The sequence below is a fragment of the Dendrobates tinctorius genome, unplaced genomic scaffold (genome assembly GCF_039654945.1).
Source record: "Dendrobates tinctorius isolate UK_male_01 unplaced genomic scaffold, ASM3965494v1 ptg000075l, whole genome shotgun sequence".
NCBI classification, from domain to species: domain Eukaryota; kingdom Metazoa; phylum Chordata; class Amphibia; order Anura; family Dendrobatidae; genus Dendrobates; species Dendrobates tinctorius.
The window spans coordinates 21,062,575-21,077,568 of NW_027361743.1; the positions used below are offsets into that span (position 1 = coordinate 21,062,575).

At 43.1% G+C, this 14,994-nt stretch overlaps 1 protein-coding gene across 18 annotated transcripts in view; it reads right to left on the reverse strand.

Annotated features, from left to right (window-relative positions):
• The window catches only part of PARP4 (poly(ADP-ribose) polymerase family member 4), a 278,533-nt gene that overhangs the window by 115,296 nt on the left and 148,243 nt on the right, over nt 1–14,994 (reverse strand). For 12 of the 18 annotated variants that reach the window (XM_073583072.1, XM_073583083.1, XM_073583075.1 and 9 more), the window contains exon 34: nt 5,208–5,300. The exons of the other annotated variants lie outside the window; for them this stretch is intronic. In XM_073583072.1, the coding sequence (XP_073439173.1) occupies nt 5,208–5,300 (93 nt within the window). The remainder of the gene's footprint in view (nt 1–5,207; nt 5,301–14,994) is intronic. 18 annotated transcript variants of the gene reach the window in all.

A 14,994-nucleotide genomic window follows, 5' to 3' on the forward strand; every position in this document is an offset into this window, starting at 1 on the left:
ATTAGAAAAAACTTTTTGACAGAGTGATCAATGAGTGGAACAGGCTGCCACGAGAAGTGGTGAGTTCTCCTTCAATGGAAGTCTTCAAACAGAGACTGGACAGACATCTGACTGGGATGATTTAGCGAATCCTGCATTGTGCAGTGGGTTGGACCAGATGGCCCAGGAGGTCCCTTCCAACTCTACGATTCTATGATTCTATGATACGTCATCCACACAGTGTTCCCCAATTGTGCTCCTGCGCAGGTGGACTTCGCTCTGCTGAAGATAGAGCAAAGTACTTTAATGCACATGCGCCGGCTTTACTTCTGGGTCATTGTTGGTCCTTGGACTCTCCCGGCACATGAACATTACAGTACTTTGATCTGCTCTGCTAAGCGGCAGTGAAAAATGCCCCTGTGCAGGTGCATGATGGGAGACAGTGTGTGGATGACGTAGGACGCGATATCTGCATGAAGCAAGGAAGGAGGATGGCGATTGCGGCCAGAGAGGAGGTGCCAGATCAAGACCAGAAATGGTCATCGGACCAGACCACGTCATATGGGGACATTATAAAAGATATTTTATATATATACAGTACAGACCAAAAGTTTGGACACACCTTCTAATTCAAAGAGTTTTCTTTATTTTCATGTCTATGAAAATTGTAGATTCACTCTGAATGCTTCAAAACTATGAATTAACACATGTGGGATTATATAATTAACAAAAAAGTGTGAAACAACTGAAAATACTGTATGTCTTATATTCTAGGTTCTTCAAAGTAGCCACCTTTTGCTTTGATTACTGCTTTGCACACTCTTGGCATTCTCTTGATGAGCTTCAAGAGGTAGTCACCGAAAATGGCCTTCCAACAGTCTTGAAGGAGTTCCCAGAGATGCTTAGCACTTGTTGGCCCTTTTGCCTTCACTCTGCGGTCCAGCTCACCCCAAACAATCTCGATTGGGTTCAGGTCTGGTGACTGTGGAGGCCAGGTCACCTGGCGTAGCACCCCATCAGTCTCCTTCTTGGTCAAGTAGCCCTTACACAGCCTGGAGGTGTGTTTGGAGTCATTGTCCTGTTGAAAAATAAATGATGGTCCAACTAAGCGCAAACCGGATGGAATAGCATGCCACTGCAAGATGCTGTGGTAGCCATGCTGGTTCAGTATGCCTTCAATTTTGAATAAATCCCCAACAGTGTCACCAGCAAAGCACCCCCACACCATCACACTTCCTCCTCCATGCTTCACGGTGGGAACCAGGCATGTAGTGTCCATCCATTCACCTTTTCTGCATCGCACAAAGACACGGTGGTTGGAACCAAAGATCTCAAATTTGGACTCATCAGACCAAAGCACAGATTTCCACAGGTCTAATGTCCATTCCTTGTGTTCTTTAGCCCAAACAAGTCTCTTCTGCTTGTTTCCTGTCCTTAGCAGTGGTTTCCTAGCAGCTATTTTATCATGAAGGCCTGCTGCACAAAGTCTCCTCTTAACAGTTGTTGTAGAGATGTGTCTGCTGCTAGAACTCTGTGTGGCATTGATCTGGTCTCTAATCTGAGCTGCTGTTAACCTGTGATTTCTAAGGCTGGTGACTCAGATGAACTTATCCTCCACAGCAGAGGTGACTCTTGGTCTTCCTTTCCTGGGGCGGTCCTCATGTGAGCCAGTTTCTTTGCAGCGCTTGATGGTTTTTGCCACTGCACTTGGGGACACTTTCAAAGTTTTCCCAATTTTTCAGACTGGCTGACCTTCATTTCTTAAAGTAATGATGGCCACTCGTTTTTCTTTACTAAGCTGCTTTTTTCTTGCCATAATACAAATTCTAACAGTCTATTCAGTAGGACTATCAGCTGTGTATCCACCAGACTTCTGCACAACACAACTGATGGTCCCAACCCCATTTATAAGGCAAGAAATCCCACTTATTAAACCTGACAGGGCACACCTGTGAAGTGAAAACCATTTCCGGTGACTACCTCTTGAAGCTCATCAAGAGAATGCCAAAAGTGTGCAAAGCAGTAATCAAAGCAAAATGTGGCTACTCTGAAGAACCTAGAATATAAGACATATTTTCAGTTGTTTCACACTTTTTATTAATTATATAATTCCACATGTGTTAATTCATAGTTTTGATGCCTTCAGAGTGAATCTACAATTTTCATAGTCATGAGAATAAAGAAAACTCTTTGAATTAGAAGGTGTGTCCAAACTTTTGGTCTGTACTGTATATATATATATATATATATATATATATATATATATATATATATATATATATATATTTTTTTTTATATATATATATGTATACACACACACACACACAACTTCCTAGAACACTGTAAAACAAGCAGTAAAGGTGGTGGCAGGACTTTATAGTGGGAAAACCTGACGACAGGTTCCATTTAAACAAGTCATAAAAATATAATTGGGTGTTGTATCTATATGGTTTCATAGTACATGCAGCTTACATGCACATGGGCAGTGTTCTAAATAAAAAAAACGAGGATGAGAACTCCTGCCTATGCTGGAGGTGCGGTGTTCTGGCCTATTACACCGCAAAGTCCCTTCAGAGCTCACTGATTGGCTGTCGAGGTGACATCAGCGCCACGGCCATTGCTAAAACACCAGAAGCAGCGTCAGAGACTCGGCGGAGGACCTGGGGAAGATGAGTTCAATGCAGTTTTTTATGTTTTCACAAATTGTAGCTCGGGCGATCATCATCTAAAAGAGAACAACCCCTATAATGAATACGAACAATTCATTTTCCACCTGATAGTGATTCATTCAATGTATACGCAGCGTATATAGTGCACTGCTTGATTTCATTTTTCAATATTGAACGTATTTTTTTAACATAATAAATGGATAAAACTGCAAAAGAGCTTGTAAAAACAAGCGACTTTGCAATATAAGTGTTATAAATCCTCTTTGTTCTCAGTAACAGGTTATGTTTAGTTTAGCTGTGTAATGTTCCTTGCCTATCAGCAGTGGCCGGACTACTAGGCAAGGAGAAAAGTGTTAACAAGTTCTTTGCTATAGGGCTTGTAAGTTCTACTCTGAAGCTGGAAGGATCAATGGTTCCAGCGAGCTTCACCATCCCTTCAATGATGCAGAGGCAAAGTTGAATAGTTGGGGCCTACAGGTAGACCATGAAGCTGATCTAACCTGTCAAACAACCTCGAGTGTACCGTACCACCACCCCTCCACTAACAAGTAGGAGACAGGGGAGTGATATGCTCCTTAGCCAAGCCCTTCAATTTACTCATAAACTCTAGAAATTTGGTTAACTCAGCTTCAGCCCACACATACATGACCATTGTGGTAGATCGGCTCACTCATCTGTACACAGAGGTAGACACGGGAACACTGTCTCTTTAAGTCCTTCACACGTTTAGGTACATGCAGCATAAACCATGGTGAAGTAAAAATAAAGACGGCCCTTTGGGCAAATCAGAAAACAAAACAGAGTGGTATTTCACAGTCCATACTTCTGCGGGGATCTGCCCACTCAGGGTTAGCAAAACACACATGGTTCAGTTTATCACCAACACGAGCACCTCTTTGGAGTTAAGGCCCCGTCTCACATAGCGAGATCGCTGATGAGTCACCGATTTTGTGACGCAACAGCGATCTCGCTACATGTGACACATAGCGGCGACCAGCCCCCCCGCTGGATATCGCCGATTGTGCTTGAATGTGCTGGGCCATTTTTTCATCGTCGGCGTCCCACTGGCCAGCATGCATCGCTGTGTTTGACGCCGACGAGCGACCTTGTTGGTGACGCAGAACTCAGGGACGCAGCCGGGAGTCGTTCAGAATAGCTGCTGTGTGACAACGCACCAGCGATCCTTACCAGGTCGTATCTTTGTCGGGATCGCTGGTGCGTCGCTATGTGAAACGGGACCCTTAGCCTCTCCAGACACACTGAACACTAAGTGCCTCAGAAGGCCAACTATTTAAATTCCAGATCACACCCTTGAGTGCAGGTAAGGTGAACTACCTCTCACCCGCTCTATGGTTGTCTACAAAAACCCAGCCCATAAAATGGCCGATTAACCCCTCTCAACACATAGTGTGCTGGAGCAAACTTCTGGGTTTTAAATGACAGAAGCTAATAGCCTCAGTGAAACGTATCTCCCCTCCAGCACCTTGTCAGTGACTTTGTCACACCATATTAAAAATTTAATCTTATGCATCCTGAATGACCTATTATGGATCCATTCTGTACCCTGATGTACATGTTAGTCCACACAGAAGCATGTACTGCATACAATTCATATTGTCCCAACGAAGTATTGTAAAAGTAATGCTTTTAGGGGAATGTACAATATTTTATGGGCTGGGTGCACAGGATGCAATAGTGTTTTGTACTGTGAAGCCATAGTGCACTGCTGTACGTGCATGAGGTACAGGTATTCAGAAAACGCATCCTCGGAACAGAAACATGTGGGTCCTGCCTGTGAAATTTTTCTTTCCCCTAAGAAATCAGTACAGGAAACCTGGTACTACTGCTAATTATTAAAAAAAAAAAACACCCCGCCAAGCTGGTAGGTACAGATTTGAAAGAAGCTTGGGCCACTGGCCCGCCCTCTTGTTTATGAACTTGTTGACCTTAGTTTATAGGATTGTTAAAAAAAATCTAATCATCTTCTATCCATGGAATAGAGGAGAACTTGCTGATCACTGGAGATCCAACCACTGGGACCTCTGAAGCCCCATCCATAAATGGGACCCTGCAGCCCTATCCGGGATGGAGCGGAGCGGTGGTGCGAGTGCTTGGCTGCAGCTCAATTCATTGTTAATGGCACTGCCAGAGAAAGCAAAGTACAGCGCTAGATTTTCTCTGACTATAGACCATGAATAGAGCATTGTGCATGCTCCCAGCAGTGAGACACCAAGTGATCAGCAAGTTATCCAATATTCTATTTATTCTATGCATAGGGAATAACTTGATTTCTGGGAATAACCCTTTATTTAAACTTCCATTTACATTAATCAGGCTTATGTAAATTATATTGTACACCCAGACCATGGTAATTTTATTTTTTGTAGATTTATCTTCTAAGAAATTGTGTAGTATGCTTATATTTTGGCATTTCCAATTTGATGCAAATACTAAATACAAAAATGAATGGATTTAAGAGTGAATACTAATAACGTAAAATAATAATATACATGTGAAGATGACAAATAAAAGTAACAGATGCAATGTATTTCACATTACCACACGTCTCTTATGTGTATCACGTCTCAGGAAATTTGCTGAATATACAGATTCATCCGGTACAGATATCTGTGATTGTCCAGTCGTAACAGTCTGTAAACAAAAAAAAAATTCTAACCATTTTGGAAACTATTTTTTTAGTTCAGGAAAATATTTCCAGGATGCTTGGCTCAGTGGCCACTTCAATAATCTGTGGCCATCAGACCAAAGCCCTGCAAACCTTCTTCTACCTGTGTCATCCTTGACACCTCTTCCAATTGGTAGGCCTGGAAAGTCAAGCCTACTAATCAGATTATGGGTATGCCACAGGTAGTTTACTGAGCTCTCGTCCAGTGGTCATGGACTACACTACCAACGTGTCTTCTGGACAAAGGTCCTGCAAATCCTTTTGCTCAACTATTATTCTAATGTCTAAGACAAATGCAAAGCGTTCACATAGCTGGGAATATTATTTTATTTACAACCTAGTAGTACATACCTCCCAACTTTTTATGAAAAGAGGGATAAATTGCGTGATGCGTGTAGCATAGCCACACCCCATCCCACGCCCATCTACCATTTCTTTCTCCCCTGGTAGGAGGAGATGTCAGAGGGGCAGTGACAGTGAAGGACACTCAGGAGACCCCTGAGACTGTAGACCTAAATCTAGGACTGCCTGCTGTATCCAGGACTGTTAGGAGTAGAGATGAGAGGATCGATTCACAAGACTTCGGTCCAGCGTCCAGATCAGTACTACCTGGTGGCTGGATGGGAGGCAGCAAATCTTTTACCTACCGGTGTCCCCGTCGTGGCTTTCGATTAGCCAGAGCTAACGAGACGTCATATGTATTTCATGCTCATCTCTAGTTGAGACCTATCGATTTATTTTTTGTTCATTCATTCACAGTCGGAGGCGCCAGAACATTCTCATCTTTATGTAGCTTCACTACATGACATCTGGCTTTTTGGTGTTTGTAAAGCAGTGCTCACACATTGCACAAATTCAGTGTTTTTTTGTATTCTGCTGCATCCACACCAAAATACTCAATATGGGTATGTTTCCACGTTCAGGAAACGCTGCGGATTGGACGCTGCGTACAGCCGCAGCGTCCAATCCGCAGCGTCCAGATGTTACAGCATAGTGAAGGGGATTGTTTGAAATCCCATCTCCACTATGCGTGCAAAAACGCAGATGGCAGACCTGCGTAACCGGACATGCGGCACGTCTTTATAGACGGCAGCATGTCTATTTATCTTGCGGAGATGCTCTTTCTCAGCAAGATAGATAACACAATCTATTAATAGGATTCAGTGATTCCGCATGTGTTCAATGAACACATGTGGAATCACCGCGCATACAAAAGGGGGCAGCGCATTGGGCGGAGAGGGTATCTGCTGCGTTCAAAGCGCTGACAATACGGAACGTGGACACATACCCTAACAATGTTCACTGATTGTTGAACTTAAGCTGCATTTGATTGCCTTTTCTCCCTTATTTGATGCGTTTCTGGTGCAGAGGTGAAGCTGTGTTTTTAATGTGTTTTTTTTAATTACTGAAAAGTTTTGATACTGCTCAACATATAAGGCTCCCAAGAAAAAACATCACCAAAACTGCACTGCTCAGTTGCGTCTTTAGATGCACGGGGCAAAGCATAACTTATGTGCAAACAAAGCAGCAGAAAATATGCAGTATTTACCCTACATGTGAACACGGCCTAAACGTCTAAGAAAATTGGAAGTGATTCCATGAAATCTCCGCCTTGGTGTGTCTAAAGACAGTGCTGAACCCTGCAATTTGGGTGCTTTTTTTCCCTCTAAAGGCTTCTATATGGAGTCTGAAAAAAATGAATTAAAAATGCAACAGAGGTTTTTTAAATGCAAAATCAAAGCTTTTCTGTTTTAAAAAGACATTAAAACACAGATTCACATCTGCACCAAAAACGCATCAAAGAGACAGAAAATACAAATGGTAACAAAAGAGCCCAGAAAAACTTCTAAACAGATTAAAGGTGAAATTCAAGCTCAACGAACATCAGTGTCAGATCGCACCATCCGTCGTTGTATGAGCCAAAGTGGACTTCATGAGAGACGACCAAGGAGGACTCCATTGTTGAAAAAAAAATCATAAAAAAGCCAGACTGGAATTTGCCAAACTACAGATTGACAAGCCACAAAGCTTCTGGGAGAATGTACCATGGACAGATGAGACAAAAGTGGAACTTTTTGGCAAGGCTCATCAGCTCTATGTTCACAGACGGAAAAATGAAGGATATCAAGAAAATAACACTATCCTACTGTGAAACATGGAGGAGGCTCTGTTATGTTCTGGGGCTGCTTTGCTGCATCTAGCACAGGGTGTCTAGAATCTGTGCAGGGTACAATGAAATCTCAAGACTATCAAGGGATTCTAGAGAAAACCGTGCTGCCCAGTGTCAGAAAGCATGGTCTCAGTCACAGGTCATGGGTCTTGCAACAGGATAATGACCCAAAACCCACAGCTAAAAACACCCAAGAATGGCAAACACTGGACTATTCTGAAGTGGCCTTCTATGAGCCCTGACCTAAATCCTACTGGGCATCTTTGGAAAGAGCTGAAACATGCCGTCTGGCAACCTTCAAACACGAGACAACTGGAGCAGTTTGCTCTTGAAGAGTCGGCCAAAATACCTGTCAAGGGGTGCAGAAGTCTCATTGACAATTACAGGAAGCGTTTGATTGCAGTGATTGACTCAAAAGGTTGCGCAACAAAATATTAAGTTTAGGATACCATAATTTCTGTCCAGGCCTATTTCATGAGTTTTATTTTTTTTTTTTTAATTCTGCGGAAGCATGGTTGAAAAGCAATGTCTGACTTTCATTTATTTAGTTTCAAAGTTTTTTGATTTATTATTACTTTTGTTAGATTCTAGTTATTTCTGTCACCATTGTGGGTTTTTTCTGTCATTAAACGAGGGGTACCAACAATTTTGACCACGTATATATATATAAACAACGACAAAGCAAAGTCCAGCAATAACGTGAGCAATCCAGGATGCTGTTAAAAAATTTTTCTTTCTTTTTATTCATAAATCCATTAAAATGCAATGGTCCAAGCAGTTCAAAACAGCAATAACGCAGGAAAGTAGTGCAGATGTCCTATCTGCACGACTTTCCTGCATTATTGCTGTTTTGAACTGCTTGGACCATTGCATTTTAATGGATTTATGAATAAAAAGAAAGAAAAATTTTTTTAACAGCATCCTGGATTGCTCACGTTATTGCTGGACTTTGCTTTGTCGTTGTTCACATTTGTATGGATGGACTCCTACATCCAGATACGGGCACAACGGAGTTAACCAGGTCAGCTGAGGTTCCAGGTGGTTCACAGGAGTGAGCTGGTCTACATTGTTGGATATATATATATATATATATATATATATATATATATATATATATATATATTTATTTATATATATATGTATTTATATTGCATAGAGAGATAGATAGAAGAAAAGCCGGTAATATGTCGGCCAGGTTCTGTAAAATCACTGCTGGAGCTGACAGGATAGAAGAGATGGATTACATACAGTAAATCCATATAGAATAGGTAGATATATAGGTATCAGTGTCAAATACAATTAGTGCAGTGTGTCTGCAAATTACTGGACATGTATTTAATTGATAAAAGATTATTTATCGGAAAAAAAGGGTGTGGGTTCCCCCTATAATAGCCAGAAATGGCTATGCAGACAGCTGCTGACTGATATTAATAGCCTAGGAAGGGGCCATGTACACTAGCCCCCCCCCATGGCTAAAAACATCAGCTCTCAGACGCCCCAGAAAAGGAGCATCTCTAAGATGCGCCAATTCTGGCACATAATCTTGCTCTTCCCACTTGCCCTGTAGCGGTGGCAAGTGGGGTAATAGTTGAGGGGGTTGATGTCACCTTTGTGACATCAAGCCCTGAGGTTAGTAATGGAGAGGTGTCAATAAGATGCCCCTATTACTAACCCCATAGTCAAGTTGTAAAGAAAACAGGCACCCTGAAATTTTTTTTTTAAATAAAGAGACAGACTTCTTTAATATTCTAAATTAAACCATACTTACGACCTCACCTAATTCCCCGTTGCCCTCGATCTCCTATAATAAAGGTAAAATAATAAACCAACAATATACCATACCTGTCCGACGTTCTGTCCCACGCAGTAATCCATATCTGGGGGATATACAGTTTTCAACCAGGACAGTGCCAAGATGCCACCGTCCCAACTGAAAACCACTGGTGAATGAGGAGATGCTGCCAGCGCAGCTTCAGTGACTAGCGGTGACGTCACTGAAGCTGTGCTCCCTCACAGTCTGAACTTTGGTGACCTCTGGAGGTAAATGCCCGTCAAAGCTGCCCCCTCTCTGCAATGTTTTTTTACTTCCTATTGCCTTTGTCTGGATTTAAGTATTCAGGGCACTGAGATAGCATTAGTTATTTATGTTTGCTGATGATATCCTACTCTTACTTATGTAAAGATAGAAAATATGGCGTAACACCCCCCGTAAGACCCCTGTTTTAATGTGTGCAAGATGCACTCCATTGCATTTTTTTTTCTTCCTGAAAGCTGCAGTTCCTGTTAGTCAGTGGTAACAAGTGTGAGGAGGTGGACCAACTGTCATGTTTCTCATCCTGAAGACATCAATACATCAATACGTTTAATGTAAATGTGTGAAATATGGTTTCTTGTGGTAACAAGTGTTAAATTCCTGTGGGCTGCAGTACTAACCAATGGACACAAGATGTCACTGTTCTCCTTTTCACGCTTGTATAGAATGTAGGTAAAAGGTTATCTTCCCAGCAACAGACAGCAAAGACAGTGTGAGAGTTAGGCCTCTTTCACACTTCAGTTTTTTGCATCAGTCAAGATCCGCCAAAAGGACGGATGGCGGATCCGTTTTAGTACTGCTGACAACGGATGGCACCCATCCGTTTTTTTGACGGATCCGACAAATGAAGAATTTTAAAGGAATCGCAGCCTGGAAAAGGGGAGAGAGAGAGAGAGAGCGCAATCCGTCACAATCCGCCATTAATGGAAGTCAATGGGGAAAAAAACGGATCCTCAAAAGAAAATTGCGGATCCGTTTTTTTCAAAACCTGGCGGATTGTGACTGATTGTAAAAAACTGAAGTGTGAAAGAGGCCTTAACTGTAAGGCTGAGTTCACACGTGGCGTTTTTTTCGCGTTTCCGCGGCGGTTTAAACCGTGCGATTTTGCCGCGAAAAATAAGCATCCCATGCATTCCTATGGGATTCCGCAATGCTGTGCTAATGCTGCGGTTTTTACCGCGGCGGAATCGTTTCGCGGTAAAAAACTCAGCATGGTCATTAATTTCGCGGAATCACAGCATTCCCGCACCCATAGGAATGTATTGTTCTGCTTACTTCCCGCATGTGGCTGTGCACACCATGCGAAAAGTAAGCAGAACATTTGCGGATGGTACCCACGGTCCGGAGGAGAGGAGACTGTCCTCCAGGCTTTGGGTACCATATCCCTGTAAAAAATAGAATTTAAAATAAAAAATAATGCTATTCTCACCTTCCGACGTCCCGCGCTGCCTTCCCGCCTCTCTCCACGCTCCCGGTCCCAGTAAGCCTTTGCGAGCGATGACGTCAGTTCTCGCGGGATCGCGAAGTCTCGCGGTCATTCGCGCGACATCATCGCGAATGACCGCGAGATGTCGCGATCCCGCGAGAACAGACGTCATTGCGGTAATTGTCACAAAGGATTACTGGGACCGGGAGCGTGGAGAGAGGCGGGAAGGCAGCGCGGAATGTCGGAAGGTGAGAATAACAATATTTTTTTTATTATTATTATTTTTTACATCCTATCTTTTACTATTGAGGCCGCATAGGCGGCCTCAATAGTAAAAAGTTGGTCACACTCGTGAAACTCTATGTTTGACGAGTGTGACCAACCTGTCAATCAGTTCTCCAAGCGATGCTACAGATCGCTTGGAAAACGCTAGCAATTCTGCAAGCTAATTACGCTTGCAATATGCTAGTTTTTCCGCGGGAAAATCGCAGGAATTTAAAATGCGATTTTCCCGCGGAATGGAATTCCAGAATTCTCGCGGTAATTTCCGCGAGAGTTCCGTTACGTGTGAACCCAGGCTAAAGCCGGCCCATAGTTGGCAGGAGATCTTGGAATCTCTGGGTAGTGAGAGATTGAGGAAATTAGTAAAGGAAGAGAAGGGAGGAGAGATCTGGATAGGAAGATAATTAGTGTGGAGCTGGAAGGCACAAGGCAGCAACAATCAGTAGGGATCTTTAGAAGCGACTGAGATCCAGTTCAGCAGGCAAGTGGGTGAAACCCATTTGTGGGAGAATGAAAGTAAGGCGTGAGTTCAGTGTTGACCAGATGTGGGATGCCCTGTAGAGAGAGGTCTTGTCCAGTTGAGGACACAGTAGAGGGATGCAGCTCTAAGAGAGGCCCTCACTAATGGATCAAAAATGCTGTTTGGCTACAGGATTCACATCGTAACATATAAACCTGTGTGTCCCTGCATCAGGAAGATGGAGGTTTATCTGACCTGCTCTGCTTGTCTACCGTCCACATGGAAGAATGCTCCTCTGTATGAGACAGAAGGTGTAAAGTGTACTGCCGGCGGCCTCGTGTACCTCAGTGTGTTGCCAAGTAAAGAGGGCCTTGTTTTTAAGAACGTGCCTGGTGTTCTTGTCTTGAAGTCTAATTGCCCTGGTGAGGAGTAGAACGGGGCCGGCCTAGAGGTGACGGTACCAATAGCCACACTGTGAGCATCAACACACACCGAACTCTTGTTTTTTTCTGTAAAGTGCTGGGCTGTCGTACAAATGACACTTACCTACGGCTATCACCTCGGGCACCGATACACAGGGATAACTGTAGTGTTGACCCATGGTTGGGGAGGAGTAATAGGGACCTGTGTGTTAGTTTCTGGTTTTGAGAAAGAGAGGATATCGGACTCTCAGTGCATAAGTACTGTAAGTAGCAAGCCTTACAACAGACAAGCCATTGGGATGGCAGAATCACTTCTTAGCAAGGCAAGTTGGGGAAATTAATGGAAGAGTCTCAGAGTGTAAGTGAAATGTTAGGCAGACCTGGCAATCTGCAGTGAAAGGGTCAGCCAGGCTGGAGCATGTCAGCAAGGTGGTACCTAGAGAGTGCTCCCTTCAGTGCTCACAGCAGAACACATGAACCCGTGTGGCCCTGTACCAGGAAGATAGGATTGCCCAATTTGTCCTGTTGTTTTTCAGCAACAATCTCCACAAGTATTGTGCCGCTGCCCATAACCAGAATGTGCCTCTGTATTATGCAGATGAAAATAGCAAGCTTTATTCCTGCTATCCTCTAGAAAAATGTTGTCGTCAGAAAAAAAGATTAAATTTTTGGAAACTTGTCTGGTTTATTCACTGTGAGATTTGTGAGATTAAAGGGGTCTGATGCTGCACAAATTGTGACAGAACTGAACCTGAAGATATCCGCAATAGCAACACAGCCCTGTGTAAAGTGTTTAAATGTCTTCTGGTTTCCCCCTTACACTTAAGATAACTCAATGCTTAATTGACTCTTTTAATTGGTAAGATGGCATCCCACGTGTAACTAGGGTCACAGAATGCCATCCATTAGCTCTAAATACCCTACTATGGCTTCCTCCTACCCAACGTAGACACATTTTAAATTCCATAATGTCTTACTCACTTAAAATTTTGAAAAAAAACAAATAAGACAAGAAAAAAGAACGGCACTAAGGCACACCTACTCACTAGTGGAGACTATTCCCTCTGAGTCCATGACACATAGGATGTTTGAAACCGGTTGAAATGGTGTTTGCAAGAACAAACATGTAAAAGATCCAACGTCCAAGAGGAGAGAAATGCAGCACTCAGCGGATACATTTAAAAAAACCACAGTCCTTTATTAAGCCATTAAAGATATGGACAAGGTTTTACACGGGCTAGGTATGTGCAGGAATGCAGTGAAACAGAACAGGACGACGACCCGTGGAAGCGTGTGTAATGCGAAACGACAGTCCTGTTCTGTTTCACTGCATGCCTGCATGTACCTAGCCCGTGTAAAACCTTGTCCATATCTTTGATGGCTTAATAAAGGACTGTGGTTTTCGAAACGTATCCGATGAGTGCTGCATTTCTCTCCTCTTGGACGTAGGATCACTTAAAATTTGGGACTGTGAAATATTCCTTTGTCCTCATATCTCCTTTTTTATTTCTAGCACCTCTTTAAGGTAATCACCAATTTCCACTAGGCGCCAAGTCCCCCGTAGTGTCCACAAATGGATCACAGCAGGAATCACCAAGCTTTATCACGCGATAATGATCCTTTCCCTTTTCAGAGAAAAATTTAATTTTTCTCCCAAAGAAATATTCAGATACCTTTAACTCAAGCACTTCATTACTTCTCTTCTAATGCAACCCCACAATACTGTTTCACCCCAACTGAACCGAGATGTTGTCTAAACCCTCATGTATAGGACAATATCTCAGTCCTCCATACTCATTTAAGTCATACCCCTCAGATGCCACTTCATCCATACCTCTCGCTGGGAAGCCGATATTGGCTCCACACTATCTAATGAAGACTGGTCCCAAATTTGGTCCTCTACCATGAGCTGTCAAGTTAACACGTTGAAGCTAAAGACCAATTACAAAGTCATGATGAATTGTTATTTAACTCCAGCTAGAGGAGCCAAAGCCATTCCTAATTATTCATCCCAATGCTTTAGAGGATGGCAATCTACAGGTGAAATGCACAATATATGGTTGTTTTGCGCCAAACTATGCAGACTATGAATTAAAGCAAAAAAATAGTGTTCGCCATACTTTAAATCAATACGAGCCGATATTATAGACGGGGAGACCATGGAGATTCACTCCTTTGATTATCTTAAGCAACATTTCTCGATTTCCAATAGGGAATTCTTTCAATACCTACAAATCAGAGATTTTGCTAACTCCCTATATGGTAAAGCGGGAGCTTCGATCCCCACGGATTTCGAGAAAATTTGCAGGAGGGGCGTGAACACCAGGGGTCTGATCTCAGAAATTTATAACCTTTTATCGAATCCATGGGGTGGGTCTGGTGAATCTTTTCTATACATGCGCAAGTGGGAGGCCGCCTTGGGGCGGCGTATCTCTCCCCGAGAGTGGTCTGTCATTTGGAGGAATGCCGCAAAATCGTCAGTGTGTACTCTCTATAGAGAAAATATCTATAAGATACTAATGCACTGGTATCACACTCCAGAGTTTCTGCATGGACTGAATCCCTCTGTCCCTCCCTCTTGTTGGAGATGTGGAAAAAGCACTGGGTCCCTCATGCATATATTTTGGTCATGCCCAAAAATTGTACCTTTTTGGGGTCAAGCTAAGTCCCTCATTGACAAGGTATTGCATACAGATATAGAACTAAACCCGCTGGTGCTTCTCCTGGGTCACGGGGCGCCGGGTATGGGCAAACTCTCCAATAGATTATTGCAACATATCCTTACGGCGGCCAGATGCCTGATTGCGCGCTTTTGGAGGCAGCCGAGTCCCCCTTTGCTTCAGACTCTCATTAGACGGATCATGGATGTCAGAAGGATGGAACACCTTACAGCCTTACTAAATGATTCGGTGGAGCGCTTTCAGGCAATTTGGTCCCCGTGGGATTATTATGCAGCGGGATCCGACCTGTAGTGCGGCTGAGTTCGGATCTGATTAGTCGATTTAACTGAGGTTTTTCCCCCCTTTTTTTTTTTTCTCTTCCCCTCCCCTCCTTCTACTCCTTACTGTCTTGTCTTGTCTTTGTCAT